This window comes from Coregonus clupeaformis, chromosome 31, assembly GCF_020615455.1.
Source record: "Coregonus clupeaformis isolate EN_2021a chromosome 31, ASM2061545v1, whole genome shotgun sequence".
In the NCBI taxonomy this organism is placed as follows: domain Eukaryota; kingdom Metazoa; phylum Chordata; class Actinopteri; order Salmoniformes; family Salmonidae; genus Coregonus; species Coregonus clupeaformis.
Genome location: NC_059222.1, coordinates 37551753 through 37568221, shown reverse-complemented (window position 1 = coordinate 37568221; position 16469 = coordinate 37551753). Strand labels below are relative to the sequence as shown.

General features: G+C 39.0%; 1 protein-coding gene across 1 annotated transcript in view; it reads right to left on the bottom strand.

Annotated features, from left to right (window-relative positions):
* The window catches only part of LOC121548096 (CUB and sushi domain-containing protein 1-like), a 442651-nt gene extending 428872 nt beyond the window's left edge, over window positions 1-13779 (bottom strand). Inside the window, exon 1 of the mRNA XM_045209890.1 lies at window positions 13332-13779. Coding sequence (XP_045065825.1) covers window positions 13332-13398 — 67 coding nt within the window. The 5' untranslated portion in view covers window positions 13399-13779. The remainder of the gene's footprint in view (window positions 1-13331) is intronic.
* Window positions 13780-16469: the final 2690 nt, after the last annotated feature.

Genomic DNA, 16469 nt, shown 5'->3' with positions numbered 1-16469 from the left:
AACAGAAGTATTGAGACGTATCCAATAGCCTGGTGGTTCAAACCAGGCTCAGGTTCTTAGTCATTGAAGTGTGGCCATAGCATTTTCATTTTTTCATTTCTAACTGCAAACATGCCAATAGGTGGGTGTCCTGATCGCCGTTTATTACTGTGAGAAATAAAAACAGAAAATCTAACAAAATCTGGGCATTCATCATTCTTTTGATACATACCAGACCAGGATAGTACTCTCATTGGGTAAGAGTAAAGCTTTCTGAACTGGCCCCAGGAAATGGGCCAACTTTTTCCTTATTTAACCTCATACTGCAGTGGGCTAAATCAGGGTCACACATAGTGTTTCTTGGTAGTCTTAAACAAATCCACTTTGAAACAAAAGTATACACCTCACACATGGTTATGATCAGAAGACAACTGTACCATGTCAGATATAGAGTTGAAATGTATTCAATTTTGAGTTTGCATCCCCGAAGTTTTGAGGTGAAAGTTGCAATAGTCCAGTAAAATCCTAGCCTCGCAAGCCGCTGATCCTGCGAGCTTACATGAATGTTCGCTGCGGCGAACATTCATGTAAGCTTGCAGGATCAGCGGCTTGCGAGGCTAGTAAAATCCACCTTCAAAAGGTAAATGTCAAATACCAAGCAGCTGGCAACTCCTATTTTTGGCAATATTTCTGCCCTTTAGAGAATTTTGATTAGGTTGCTGGCATTTTCTTGAAGTGTTACGTAAGCCTCTCCTGAAGCTTTTCTTTTTACGATTCTCATACCCTCAGATCTCTGGCTCCAATTACTGTCAATGCATCTGTGCTGCCTGCATGTACAACATAACACTAACAATGCATGTGCTATTCTATTGTGAAACACTGCAGTTGTCCTCAGTTCTCTATTGAAGGTGTCAAAGAATCGTCCAGAAGCACCACCATTTTTATCACGTGTGATGACTCTTACTCTTTGATACTTAGCAGACTTTAGGGAGAGAGAGAGAGAGAGACAGTTGACAACCAATTGTTACAGTAGATCAATGCTCTTTCATATAGAGCCAATGATCTAAAGTTCCATTCCCAGCTAATTCAATTCTCCATTGCTATTTGCGTACACAGGTAAGCCCAACACAGAGAGTGGTGTATAATGCTGATGGCTGTAATTGCACTTAAGGGATGCAGCAGGAGTAAACACATTGATGTGAAAGTACAGTAGGCAGAGCACCATTCAGGGCCTCATCTGTTGCTTCTCACATATCTTTCTTGTTCAGTCTTGAAGTAAGAACTGATGAAGATTTTGTCACCAGAATGTTGTGTGGGTGTGATGTCAGATTATGATTCTGTCACTGACTACGTATTGCAGAACAGCTAAAGCTGTTAAGTGCATGAGTTTTTAATGGACTATCTAAATTTAGCTCAATTACTTCCTCCATTGAAATCAGATGTCTGCAGCGTTCTCTTCCCATTTTACCAAATAAATTATTTCAGTAGTGCAATCAGAATGGGTGAGATCATCACATTTTCTGTTAAAAACGACAATTTCCTGCATATGTGTTGTTATGCTGCATTTTTGGAAAGATGTAGGCCCACGACTTGTGAGGAGGAGGTTCTCTACATATGTTGGGGGGGGTGCTGATATTAGCCAATTAGCTACTGAAACGAACCAACTTTGATTTAGCTGACTATTCAATAATGCAGTTGCTTATATCCATGACATTACTGACAAAACCGCTATTCCGCAAAATAATACTCTTATGTGTCTAATCTGATTCTAACATTGTTCCAGGCAGGTTGTAAAATTGAATCAACTGTTCAAAGCACAAGAGCTTAGCTAGTACTGTGTAATAGCTATTAATAGCTATCAGAAATGAGTCTGGATTCATCACACTTGATTCTCAACCTCATTTACTTTCTCAAATTCTGACGTCACGCAAGAAGTGCTAGCACACTGCCTTAATAGGAAACGCAGACGCCTCATATCTGACTAGTGAAGAAGACTCTAAAGGACTGGTCAGGAGAACCTCTTCATATCTGACTAGTTAGGAGAACTATAAAGGAGAGGTCAGGAGAACCTCTTCATATCTGACTAGTTAAGAGAACTCTAAAGGAGTGGTCAGGAGAACCTCTTCATATCTGACTAGTTAGGAGAACTCTGAAGGAGTGGTCAGGAGAACCTCTTCATATCTGACTAGTTAGGAGAACTCTAAAGGAGAGGTCAGGAGAACCTCTTCATATCTGACTAGTTAGGAGAACTCTGAAGGAGTGGTCAGGAGAACCTCTTCATATCTGACTAGTTAGGAGAACTCTAAAGGAGAGGTCAGGAGAACCTCTTCATATCTGACTAGTTAGGAGAACTCTAAAGGAGAGGTCAGGAGAACCTCTTCATATCTGACTAGTTAGGAGAACTCTGAAGGAGTGGTCAGGAGAACCTCTTCATATCTGACTAGTTAAGAGAACTCTAAAGGAGTGGTCAGGAGAACCTCTTCATATCTGACTAGTTAGGGGAACTCTGAAGGAGTGGTCAGGAGAACCTCTTCATATCTGACTAGTTAGGAGAACTCTAAAGGAGTGGTCAGGAGAACCTCTTCATATCTGACTAGTTAGGATAACTCTAAAGGAGTGGTCAGGAGAACCTCTTCATATCTGACTTGTTAGGAGAACTATAAAGGAGAGGTCAGGAGAACCTCTTCATATCTGACTAGTTAGGAGAACTCTAAAGGAGAGGTCAGGAGAACCTCTTCATATCTGACTAGTTAGGAGAACTCTGAAGGAGTGGTCAGGAGAACCTCTTCATATCTGACTAGTTAGGAGAACTCTGAAGGAGTGGTCAGGAGAACCTCTTCATATCTGACTAGTTAGGAGAACTCTAAAGGAGAGGTCAGGAGAACCTCTTCATATCTGACTAGTTAGGAGAACTCTAAAGGAGAGGTCAGGAGAACCTCTTCATATCTGACTAGTTAGGAGAACTCTGAAGGAGTGGTCAGGAGAACCTCTTCATATCTGACTAGTTAAGAGAACTCTAAAGGAGTGGTCAGGAGAACCTCTTCATATCTGACTAGTTAGGGGAACTCTGAAGGAGTGGTCAGGAGAACCTCTTCATATCTGACTAGTTAGGAGAACTCTAAAGGAGAGGTCAGGAGAACCTCTTCATATCTGACTAGTTAGGATAACTCTAAAGGAGAGGTCAGGAGAACCTCTTCATATCTGACTAGTTAGGAGAACTCTGAAGGAGTGGTCAGGAGAACCTCTTCATATCTGACTAGTTAGGAGAACTCTAAAGGAGAGGTCAGGAGAACCTCTTCATATCTGACTAGTTAGGAGAACTCTAAAGGAGAGATCAGGAGAACCTCTTCATATCTGACTAGTTAGGAGAACTCTAAAGGAGTGGTCAGGAGAACCTCTTCATATCTGACTAGTTAGGATAACTCTAAAGGAGTGGTCAGGAGAACCTCTTCATATCTGACTTGTTAGGAGAACTATAAAGGAGAGGTCAGGAGAACCTCTTCATATCTGACTAGTTAGGAGAACTCTAAAGGAGAGGTCAGGAGAACCTCTTCATATCTGACTAGTTAGGAGAACTCTAAAGGAGAGGTCAGGAGAACCTCTTTATATCTGACTAGTTAGGAGAACTATAAAGGAGAGGTCAGGAGAACCTCTTCATATCTGACTAGTTAAGAGAACTCTAAAGGAGTGGTCAGGAGAACCTCTTCATATCTGACTAGTTAGGAGAACTCTAAAGGAGAGGTCAGGAGAACCTTTTCATATCTGACTAGTTATGAGAACTCTAAAGGAGAGGTCAGGAGAACCTCTTCATATCTGACTAGTTAAGAGAACTCTAAAGGAGTGGTCAGGAGAACCTTTTCATATCTGACTAGTTATGAGAACTCTAAAGGAGAGGTCAGGAGAACCTTTTCATATCTGACTAGTTATGAGAACTCTAAAGGAGAGGTCAGGAGAACCTCTTCATATCTGACTAGTTAGGAGGACTCTAAAGGCTAAAGAACCAGAATACAGTTTGTCTTACTCCTAAATATACTGTAGGCCTACATCTATATTTACTCCAGAGTTTAATGTTTAATGTATTTATAGTGTATTTCTAGTGTACGTGTATTCTATATGTTGACTATGTTGACTTTGTGTCTGTATTCTGTCTGTACATTGTCTATTGCTGGAAGGACCTGTTCACTGAGTCAAATTCTGGATATGTGTAAATGTACTTGGGATTCTGATACTTCACATTTCTCTGAATTTTGGAGTAGGCCTACTTTTAACTGATTTATACATGAAGTATTTCCCTGAACAGCTGTGTGGACACACCAGCAAGGTCACATGAGAATTCATTGTTATTGTGTTTAGTATGCACCCTGAGCTTCACCCCCCTGGGGTAACCATACACTGAATCTCAAAATAGACCAAAGGAGAAATAAAGCAACTGAAATATAATCACAATATTCTTACAGAACTATGGCATCTACCGCAAGTCAAGTCATAACCCTTTGAACATGTCCATAGTTATCCATAGTTATAAATGGTTCACCATAGATAGCCTGAGTGACAGCCATAACATGTATTGAGTAGGCCTAGCCTTCATCTCCCTGTCAGGAATGGTTTTGCATCTATCAACAGTAAACCTACTCTCTTTAAAAAAAAGGGTTCCAAAAGGGTTCTTCAGCTGTCCCCTAGGAGAACCCTTTTTGGTTCCAGGTAGAACTCTTTTTGGCTCCAGGTAGAACCCTCTGTGGAAAGGGTTCTACATGAAACCCAATATGGTTCTACCTGGAACCAAAATGGTTCTACCTGAAACCAAAAATGATTATTCAAAGGGTTCTCCTATGGGGACAGCCCCCCAAAAAAAAATTTCTAAGAGTGTATTGCTAAAACTGGTTCTTAACTCACCAGAAGACAACAACCACTAAATTCTCCCTGGTCCTATGTTAATGTTTTTCTATTTGGCAATGTTGATACTTATGAATGCTGACCATTCTTAGAATGCATGATGACTGCATCATCATGCATATTACCTATATGCCTTAAGTGTATTAGCGAAGTCTCAAACGCCTGTCTAACCTGGTGCAAGGATGTTCCATCTCTTACTATTTGGTCAAGGAGCTATAATATTGCCTTCCGCTAAAGCACCTCCATTCCAACCAATGAGATTACTTTGACCATGGGACATTTCACAATCCCCAGTGGTTATTTCAGAAACCACAATCCATTTAAAGTCTGTTAAATATGAATGCAACAGTAGAGTGTTCCTCCACCACACATCCACCGCAAAGCACTGCACTCACATGTCAATGTAAAGTACCCTACACAACGGACTCTGTAGAAATCATTGACAGAGTCATTTTAAATGCCCTAAATTTCTCCTCTGAACCATTCCAATTATCATATACAGTACATACCGGATGGTAGGGAACCACTTCAAAATGACAATATCATCCCTAAACTGTACCAACCAGACACTAAATTAAAATGCATATTTTCTGAATTCCAAACCATGTAGACTTTCTTCTATCACATTGATTTCACATGTGAAATCAATGTGAAAATGTGTTTTAGTAACACTTCACATGGTCATATGTTTTCACATGTTTAGTTTCATGTTATCACATGTTGCTTTAAAATGTTGTCACCTGTTATCACATTAACTTCACATGTGATCACATGAAACCGTGTTTTTTAGAACACTTCACGTGATCACTTGAAATTCATGTAGTTTTTCTGTAAGGTAACCATAAAATTCACCTTAGTAGATGAAAAATGCAACACGATTTCTGTTGACTCTGGACGCGTTTAAATGCAAATGGTCTAATTGGTTATATATGTATGAGAGGGATCTTTTAAATGCATTATATTAAGTGGGCCTCCAACCTAGTACCCAACCAAGTGAAATAACTAGACAGGGAACTATTTTTGAAGTCACAAAACTCTCCATTACTTTGTATGGGAGATGGGGTGGCTGTCACAAACTCCAAATAAAAGATTCTGCTGTCACATAGAGCCAGCTGTCTGCTAAATAATGTATGTTTTTGGCTCTCAACTTTGCATCCGTCTGTCTAATCAATGTCTTTCAATGGAAAGTGTATACCTATAAATAGGATTCTATTTGAGTGATTACACATTTTAGAGTCTAAAATGGCACGGACAGCTATGCTTCTTGCCTCTTCTAAGAATTGTAAATGTTTCTATTCATTCAAATGTTTTTCTTTGTAAAACAGTGTATGTATTCTATATGTATCTTCCAGAATGACTGACAAAACTACAAGTATTTAGTATACATGTAAAAAGCACCAGCAATAAACTACATGTATAGCCTTCTTTGTTTTATAGTAAGTTGAAGAGTGCCTTAGTAGAATAAATACTATAATACAAAATAGCAAGGGGTAAAGATTCAATGGAGGTTCATGAGTGTTAATGCTGATGCGAGCACAATAAAACTGATTCACTAGCTGCATGGCAGACATGTCAGCATGTAGCCAAGCAGATAAGAGCGTTGGGTCAGTAACCGAAAGGTCGCTGGTTTGAATTCCCGAGCCCTTGAGCAAGGCACTTAAAGCTGCAATATTTAACTTCTGGGCGACCTGACCAAATGCACATAGAAATGTGTGTTATAGATATGTAATTCTCATTGAAAGCAAGTCTAAGAAGCAGTAGATATGTTCTATGTGCGCTATTTCTATGCTTCCCATTATTTGTTTTTGCATCTTTTGTACACCAGCTTCAAACAGCTGAAAATACAATATTTTGAGTTATGGAAAAATATATTTCACAGAGGTTTAGATGGTACAATGATTCTCTACACGATACTTAATTGTTTTGTCACATAAACTGAAATGAAGCGAACTATTAGAATTTTAGAAACCAGGAAATTACGGAGCGATTTCTGCATAGTGCATCTTTAACCCTAATTGCTCCTGTAAGTTGCTGGATAAGAGCATCTGCTAAATTACTAAAATGTTTACAAAAATGTAAATCTCTTTGAAATGTCTATTGAATAAAATATCAACGCAACGTGCAACAATTTCAATGATTTTACTGAGTTACAGTTCAAATAAGGAAATCAGCTAATTGAAATAAATATATTAGGCCCTAATCTATGGATTTCACATGACTGGGCAGGGGCGCAGCAATGGGTGGGCTTGGGAGGGCATAGGCCCACCCACTTGGGTGCCAGGCCCATCCACTGGGGAGCCAGGCCCAGCCAATTATTACAGACAGAAATACTCCTCAGTTTCATCAGCTGTCCGGGTGGTTGATCTCAATCGATCCCGCAGTTGAAGAAGCTGGATGTGGAGGTCCTGGGATGGCGTGGTTACACGTGGTCTGTGGTTGTGAGGACAGTTGGACGTACTGCCAAATTCTCTACAACGATGTTGGAGGTGGCTTATGGTAGAGAAATGAACATTCAATTCTCTACCAATAGCTCTGGTGGACATTCCTGCAGTGCCAATTGCATGCTCCCTCAAAACTTGAGACATCTGTGGCATTTTGTTGTGTGACAAAACTGTACATTTTAGAGTGGCCTTTTATTGTCCCCAGCACAAGGTGCACCTGTGTAATGATCATGCTGTTTAATCAGCTTCTTGATATGCCACACTTGTCAGGTGGATGGATTATCTTGGCAAAGCAGAAATGCTCACTAACAGGGATGTAAACAAATTTGTGCACAACATTTTAGAGAAATAAGCTTTTTGTGTGTATTGAACATTTCTGGGACCAACACTTTACGTGCTGCGTTTATCTTTTTGTTCAGTATAGGTCAGCTGTTCAAAACTATTCAAACAACGCCCAACCAAGACTATTTTTAAGAGTCATGTTCAAAAGGACTATAGCCACAGGAAAATATCCAGTTGACACATTCAAGAAGTAAAAATTAGGTAAAGGACTGACGCTACATTTCTAATCATGGCAATATTTCTGCTTAATTAGGCTGTTTCACAAATCAACAAGGTCAACCTGTTTCAGTCAACAAGTGCCTTGCTATGACTGCACTCTCTCAATGTCTAGAATGTCACATTTGCATGCAAGGCTTATGGTCTGAAGGATTCACAATGTCTTTGGTAACGAACCATTGTCATCTAATTGTCACCATGTATCTGCATTGGACAATCAAACATGCACAAGTTCTGTTGGTAAATTAAGTTACCAACCTGCTTGTGTTACAGCCTCAATGTAAATAGGTTTTTACAGTAATTTCCCCTTTTTAATACAAGGTCGTTGCACATATATTGGCAAATAATTGCAACAAATTGATTTTTGTAGCCCTCTAAAGTTGTTCCCTACACATCTCTACCCCCATCATACGGTCTCCATCTGTGCATTGTAGCCTACAGAATAAGGCAAACAGTTGAGTCTAGATTTCAGTGAATCAAGGAACTTACTTTCTATCCTACGCAGAAGTTAATAAACATGTATTTGTTTACCATAAACATATTCATGGCATTGCAATGATATAGGTTGTAAATGTGTACGATGCGTTTTCTTCTAATAATCTGTAATACCTGATAAAACAAGATGAATTAGGCCTTGTCCGTCCAAAGTCCCAACATGCCTTTTCAACAAGGCATAGCAGCAGTCATTATCTCTGATAGCACAGCTGTGACAAAACTAATGGTTCTTTCACAAGCCCGGGAAACACTGAAAATGCCTGCAGCATCGCTAATTCCCCTGGAAATCATGTCACTCCCCCAAAAATATTATAGGAGTCGAAAAACCAGTGTTTGACGTATGGTTCATGCACACTAGGTCCTCTGTGCAGAAAGTAGAAGCTTCATATGCATATACTGTATCAGTCTGGATAAATGAGTACCATAGCTGTAATGAAGGTGAAATAATAAATAATCTAAAATGGCGACTGCCTTACCGGCGACTCTTAAACTCATCCTTTAACAGCATCCCAGGGCTAAGGATGCTAGCATATGTAAGAGGAGAACATCACAAAGTCTTACTGAAGCCAACTGAAATATTTAACCTCTGTCACTGTGCCATTTCAAACTAGATTCTTACGATGAGTATAAACAAACCATTTGGGCTAAGTCCTCTGTTTCTATGGAAATGCCAGCTGCAGTACATTACATGACCAACATGGAGAGATGCTGAATACTTCAAACTACCAAATCCTCCCTTTACTATGACAATTGCTGCATCCAAAAAAAATACATATCAGGAAGTTAGCCTGTGATGGGTGAGTTCAGACGAATGATTAATTACATGATATATAGAAGAATTGGAGTGATTATGAGATCATGTGATCAAGTATTGTGTGAGTCAGTGAAAGTTCTCATTATGACCAGATATGGGTCTTTCTATAAATAATGGGGCCGATTGGGATCAACATTTACATTTACATTTACATTTACATTTAACATTTCTAAATGTTTTGAAACAAAGATAAAAAGGCTGTTCATGCAGTTCCACATGTGTAGTTAGAGGAATAAAAGGGTACACAGGCAAACTGGCCCATAACTCCACCTATACAATAACATAGAACTAGGACTATACATCCTTTAAGCAGGGTTCATACAGACATTAGCAAGTCAAATGCAGGACTTTCAGGGACTTTTTCAAGCACTTAATTGTAATTTTCAAGGACCTCAATGTTATACAATTGTAATATAGAACCCCCATTCCCATTACCACTTTAATAATTGTTTTGTTTGTTTGGCCTTGCCAATGCATTGATATTCAAATTATTATTACATTTAAAAATATGTAAGAATAATGCGGACATTGTGACTAAATAGCTTGGATGCATTCATGGACATTTTTCTGTAGCCTATGTGGCAGACGCAGGCACACATAATAAAGCTATGAATAGCGGCAGCATTAATCTCACCATCGCTGTTTTTAGAAAGTGACCAAAAACCATGTTCCTTTTTTAATGGAAGAATTTGTATGGAAAGCCAAGTTGAAGCCAACATTAGATGTTGTCATCCTCATAATAACCGCATGTGGTTTTACCGCAACAGAGTAGCACAACACCATTCAATTGAAGCGACGGGAAACAAACGAAAGTGGCCACATCTCTCACAAAAACGGATCAAAAATGAAACCACAGATAATTATAAGGGAGCAGGAGAATGGTCTGCAGATTTAAATCGGTCCACGAATACAGGACTAGTAAAGGCCCAGAGCTGAAGACATCTATATCGGTCTGCTAATACAGGACTAGTAAAGGCCCAGTGCTGAAGACATCTATATCGGTCCACTAATACAGGACTAGTAAAGGCCCAGTTAACTACTTTTGTGGATTTATATTTTTTCCAAAAACATATATATTTTTTTATTTAAAAATTATTTGGGGGGGGTGCACCCTCAGCACCCCTACTTCCCACGGCTATGCCCTTGTATTGTTTCAAATTGCAGGTCTAACATGAAAAACAAAATGTATGTGTCATGTTATTTCATTACCAGATCATGTTGTGAATAAGCCCACTAGGCTATGTAATTTGTTGTCATTCTATCCAGAATAATGAATAGTAATAGCTTTGGGTGTTGCGCAATAGTATATCCTACACAATTGAACACAGTAGACTCTGTCCAATCCGAGGTACAAAAACATACTATGAAAACATGAACTCATTACCTTGATGCTTTCTCTGTTAAATCTAACGAGACCCTGCTGTAAATCAATCAGAAAACAGATGATCAACATCCATTTTTAGTTCCAACGTGGATCCAGGCACAACCACAACCGCGGATTCCAGCACTTGGGCTGTTGTTCCATTGCATGCGCTATCACAACAGCTGTTCATCACTTGACTGTCATTCGGAAAATTCCTTCCTGGATCAGATGATGATGTGTGAAAATATCATGGCATAACTAATCAGCTGGACACCAAATGTGCATCCAACAAGTATTATGCATAATTATTGAAGAACCACGTTAATGACAGTATCGATTGATGTTTTAAGTATCAAGGTAAGGTGACTCCTTCGGGTAGAAGCATTTGATTTTGCAATGCATATATTACTTTGGATTTGTGTGTCCATGAAAACTGTTTCATAACATAAGGAGACACAAAATGTTACGTAGTTACACTGCATTTCTGAGATCTCTATACAAAAAACTGTCCGACAGCTAGATCCAGGATTCTTACAGGGTTGAAGATCAATGTCTAATTTAACTGATTAATGATTAATGTATGATAAAAGGACAACTTACACTGCCATAAATGCAAGGACAGAAAAGTAATGTTTTATGTCACACGATTTTTGACAAATCCGTCAAGACACCAACCATGATAAAGGGTTTTAAATCAACTCGTGAATTGTGTTGAATATAGCTTATATCTTAATGAAATGACGTGAAAAAAAATTGGCAGATTACTATCAATGACTTATCAACAGCTGTAACAAGTTGTCAAGTGTAGGAAATTCTCACTTGTACCTTGGTTTATAGAAAGACCTAGAATCCACATCCTCACTTGTACCCTGGTTTATAGAAAGACCTAGAATCCATATCCTCACTTGTACCCTGGTTTATAGAAAGACCTAGAATCCACATCCTCACTTGTACCCTGGTTTATATAAAGACCTAGAATCCACATCCTCACTTGTACCCTGGTATATAGAAAGACCTAGAAACTATTTGCATCAGAACAAGCATGTAACCTTGCCTAATATGTCTGCAGGAGTGGGTGGGTGTGGCTGGGAGTTGTGATGACACTGCACTTCACTATCAATTGTAGGTAAAAATATGAATTGAAGGTACAAGTCTGGGGTTCACCCTATGTCAGGAGGTAGGCCTATGACCTGTAAGCATGCCGAGGGTGTTGTGTTTAGAGGTTCAGACACTCCTCAATTTAGAAACATGTAGCCCGCATGTGCAATTCCAGAATGATTCCATGGCCTTACTACGTAAGACTAACATTGAGAGACTACATTGAGAGAATATACAAGCTCTGTGGTTAGGCTGCTACAAAACAATTGTCACTCACAGACAGCAATACAAACAGTCATATAGGCATATGCTGCTGAGGTTGCTTTGTTACATGGTGTTATGGTATCAGTCTAGTTTTGATGACGCAAGTGAAACAATGTTGAATCACTTATGTCAATAATCCAATATTCAGATGTTACTGTACAACAAACTATGCAGTGAGCCTCCCTTGTCAACACAAATGTGTTCCAGAGGTTTTTTCATGGATAAACATTGGATGTTAGAATAGATTGTAGCATCTCAAATAGCCTATGAAGCTGAATTTGAGGCATGTCATAATCATAACTGCCAATTGTCAGAACAAGATCGGAATGCACATCATCTGGTTCAGAAATGCGTAGCAGCCAGCTAGCTATGACCACAGATGCTTCTGATATATTCAATATTCAACAGTGGCCCCTGAACTGGTTACCCCCTTCAATTACATGTACGTGATTGAAACTGTCATTTTAAGAGGTATTATAGAGAAAACGTCAATGATGATAGCCTATTTGCCAAGTCGCCTATGTGTTTTCATTAGTAGCAATATATTCTTAACCATTACAAATATTCATGAATTGCCCATCACTGTCCCTCTGTGGTTTACCATTAAAGATATACAGTATTTAAACTAAATTACACAAAACTTAGAGATATGATTAATAATATCTAATCTCTAGGAACCAAAGTAGTCTCAAATAAGAAGTACACACATTTCAAATAGGCCTACATGATTATTCCAATAATGGCAATGAAACGTACATGAGAATAAGAAAACCACTGCAATAATATTACAGGGAAATTATTTGCACAAGTGTATGGCAATGATTTACAATCCATGGTGAAGGCACAATAAATAACATGCTGATAACGAATAATTAATAATTAGGCCAGAGGAATATTAATGGTAATGATAGCCTAATTATGAAACCTCTGTGGAGGCGAAGGTGACACAAGAGTACGCCCCCATCATTGTTTCCTTCACACAAATGTAGCGTTTTAAAACACTTAAACCCATTGGGGGGCACAGAGACACCGGTCAGCCTTGGTGAAATACAATGCAAAGCCTATCAAGGCCATATTGAAGAGCCACTTGTGCAACGGCATGCCAGTCTCGCTCGGAAAAGCAGGAATGAGACCGACCGTCAGGTTTCAGTCGTAAACATACGTATGAGCTGAAATTAAACCTAAATTATAATCTAACCATGGACTACCATGAAAATACACAATAAACCACCATTATTAATCAGGCGTTAAATCACTGTAATTGTGAAACATTTTGCCTCTGGATAAATTGCCTACATTCAAGTTTTCTCAAACTATTAAACGTCAGATTATCACTGATATTTGCGTTAAACACATCAAACGAGATTTATGACAGAGTCACATCTATAGAGAGCAAACTCCACATATGGAAAATATTTTAACTTACCGTTAGCTGCTGTTATCAGACCTGCAAAAATAAGCAGGGTATGCTTAAATTTCCCCATCGCGGTCATGTTCGTTGGTATTCCACGCAGCCACCGGTTTCTTGGGTTTTGTTCAACGATCACAAAAATACATAGAGATCCAGCTTTGGCAAGAATATGTGACGCCTATGGTGCAGGGATTCGCCTATATTAGCTCTCATATCATCAAGAAGGGCTACTGCAGAGATACGAGATTGTAGAGATGACACCCAAATAGGTTTCCTGGATGCAAGTACAAAGACAGAATGCGTAGGCTACTAGGAGATTGCAAGAGAGGATTGAATAGAGGGAGCCTGTATCCAACGGAAGGAGTTGGACTCAACCATCATATATGATGCAGGGGAATTGTAAATCAATCTGAGTGCCTGCACTGCAACTTTGAGACTGGTAGCCTACCAATCTGAAGAAGCACCGACACAGGTACAAATGCAGACAACCCAGTGAAACGCATGTTAGCACCGTAATATCGACTAGTCACTAGACCAACTGGTGACACCGTGACCAACAAAAATGACATGTGTTTATATATTGATATTTTGTAAGTTTCTGCTATACACGAACCCTAGGAATAAAACCAAATTCACTAGATCACACGTGTAGGTTGCTACACCCGTTCCATATCCAATCAAATTCATATGCAAATGATTGTTGTGCGTAGCCTAAGTGTAGACGGTGTAGCCCAGTATGTGAGCAGAGTTGGAACACTTTATAGTCAGCTAATGTAACACTGTATAATATCACCACTCGCTTACTATCACCAATGTTATGTTCCCTCCATTTGGTTAGGTAGCCTACAAAGATATACATAAACATCGTTATATTTCACTAATGCACTTTTGTTTCAGAAGGTGTGGATGACTGAAGCTGGGATTCCCTTTACAAGGCGGATGTGTACTTGGATCTATTCGACTATAAAGTACCCTAGTCAAAAAATCCTATAGGATGAGTGATTTTTCCAATAGAATCCTATACAATTTTTTGACTAGGTTAGCCTACACTGTCCGGATTGCTGTATTGGGAGCAAAAATGTGACATTTTCCTGGACAGGTAACTAACTAATGGAAGAAAACGTATCAAATTTCAAATGTTCAAATAGGGTAGATCACAATTTGTGTTTGGTTTTTCACGTGGTCATTACCACAAAAAAGATTACTGCCAAAATAGAAAGTATTATGTCCAGCTATTTTCTGTTAACTGCGTACATTGGACAGCGACACAGTAAACTAAAACGAGTGACTGCTGCCATCTAGTGAAAATGAATACATGACCAGCCTACGGAATGAGCCGAAGTCCACCATAGTTGTATATTTAAAAACAATTAATAAAGGGCCTATGCAAACAAGAGTTCTGCTGAGATAGATTTTTTAGATTTGTATTTATTTATTATTATCCATAGATGAGACGATTAAAATGAAAGGACTGAATTAGAGATCAAATGGGTGGGGACATACACATGTCATTTTCTGTTGCTCTAGATTCATTTGAATAACTAAATTCACTGAGCTGAACATTAGAACTCATTAACAGTGACATTGATATTTCTGTATAGTCTGCAAGATCTAAGTATGCCATCATTTATATTTCATAGAGGAATTCATGCATTGGCAGTTCAGTGAACCACACTTGAGTGGAGTCGAATAGCCTATGCTTTAGTTCAGTGGACTAACACAGTCTAATAGCCTGTGCTTTAGTTCAGTGGATTAACACTGTCTAATAGCCAATGCTTTAATTCAGTGACATAACACAGTCTAATAGCCTGTGCTTTATGTCAGTGAACTAACACTGTCTAATAGCCTGTGCTTTAGTTCAGTGGACTAACACAGTCTAATAGCCTATGCTTTAGTTCAGTGGACTAACACAGTCTAATAGCCCATGCTTTAGTTCAGTGTGGTAACACAGTCTAATAGCCTATGCTTTAGTTCAGTGCACTAACACAGTCTAATAGCCTATGCTTTAGTTCAGTGGACTAACACAGTCTAATAGCCTATGCTTTAGTTCAGTGGACTAACACAGTCTAATAGCCTATGCTTTAGTTCAGTGGACTAACACAGTCTAATAGCCTATGCATTAGTTCATTGGACTAACACAGTCTAATAGCATGTGCTTTAGTTCAGTGGACTAACACAATCTAATAGCCTATGCTTTAGTTCAGTGGACTAACACAGTCTAATAGCCTGTGCTTTAGTTCAGTGTGGTAACACAGTCTAATAGCCTATGCTTTAGTTCAGTGATGTAACACAGTCTAATAGCCTATCCTTTAGTTCAGTGTGGTAACACAGTCTAATAAAGCATAGGCTAATAGCCTGTGCTTTAGTTCAGTGGACTAACACAGTCTAATAGCCTATGCTTTAGTTCAGTGGACTAACACAGTCTAATAGCCTATGCTTTAGTTCATTGGACTAACACAGTCTAATAGCCTATGCTTTAGTTCAGTGGACTAACACAGTCTAATAGCCTATGCTTTAGTTCAGTGGACTAACACAGTCTAATAGCCTATGCTTTAGTTCAGTGCACTAACACAGTCTAATAGCCTGTGCTTTAGTTCAGTGCACTAACACAGTCTAATAGCCTATGCTTTAGTTCATTGGACTAACACGGTCTAATAGCCTGTGATTTAGTTCAGTGTGGTAACACAGTATAATAGCCTATGCTTTAGATCAGTGGACTAACACAGTCTAATAGCCTGTGCTTTAGTTCAGTGGACCAACACAGTCTAATAGCCTATGCTTTATTTCAGTGGACTAACACAGTCTAATAGCCTATGCTTTAGTTCAGTGGACTAACACAGTCTAATAGCCTATGCTTTAGTTCATTGGACTAACACAGTCTAATAGCCTGTGCTTTAGTTCAGTGGACTAACACAGTCTAATAGCCTATGCGTTAGTTCAGTGTGGTAACACAGTCTAATAGCCTATGCTTTAGTTCAGTGGACTAACACAGTCTAATAGCCTATGCTTTAGTTCAGTGGACTAACACAGTCTAATAGCCTATGTTTTAGTTCAGTGATGTAACACAGTCTAAAAGCCTATCCTTTAGTTCAGTGTGGTAACACAGTATAATAGCCTATGCTTTAGTTCAGTGGACTAACACAGTCTAATAGC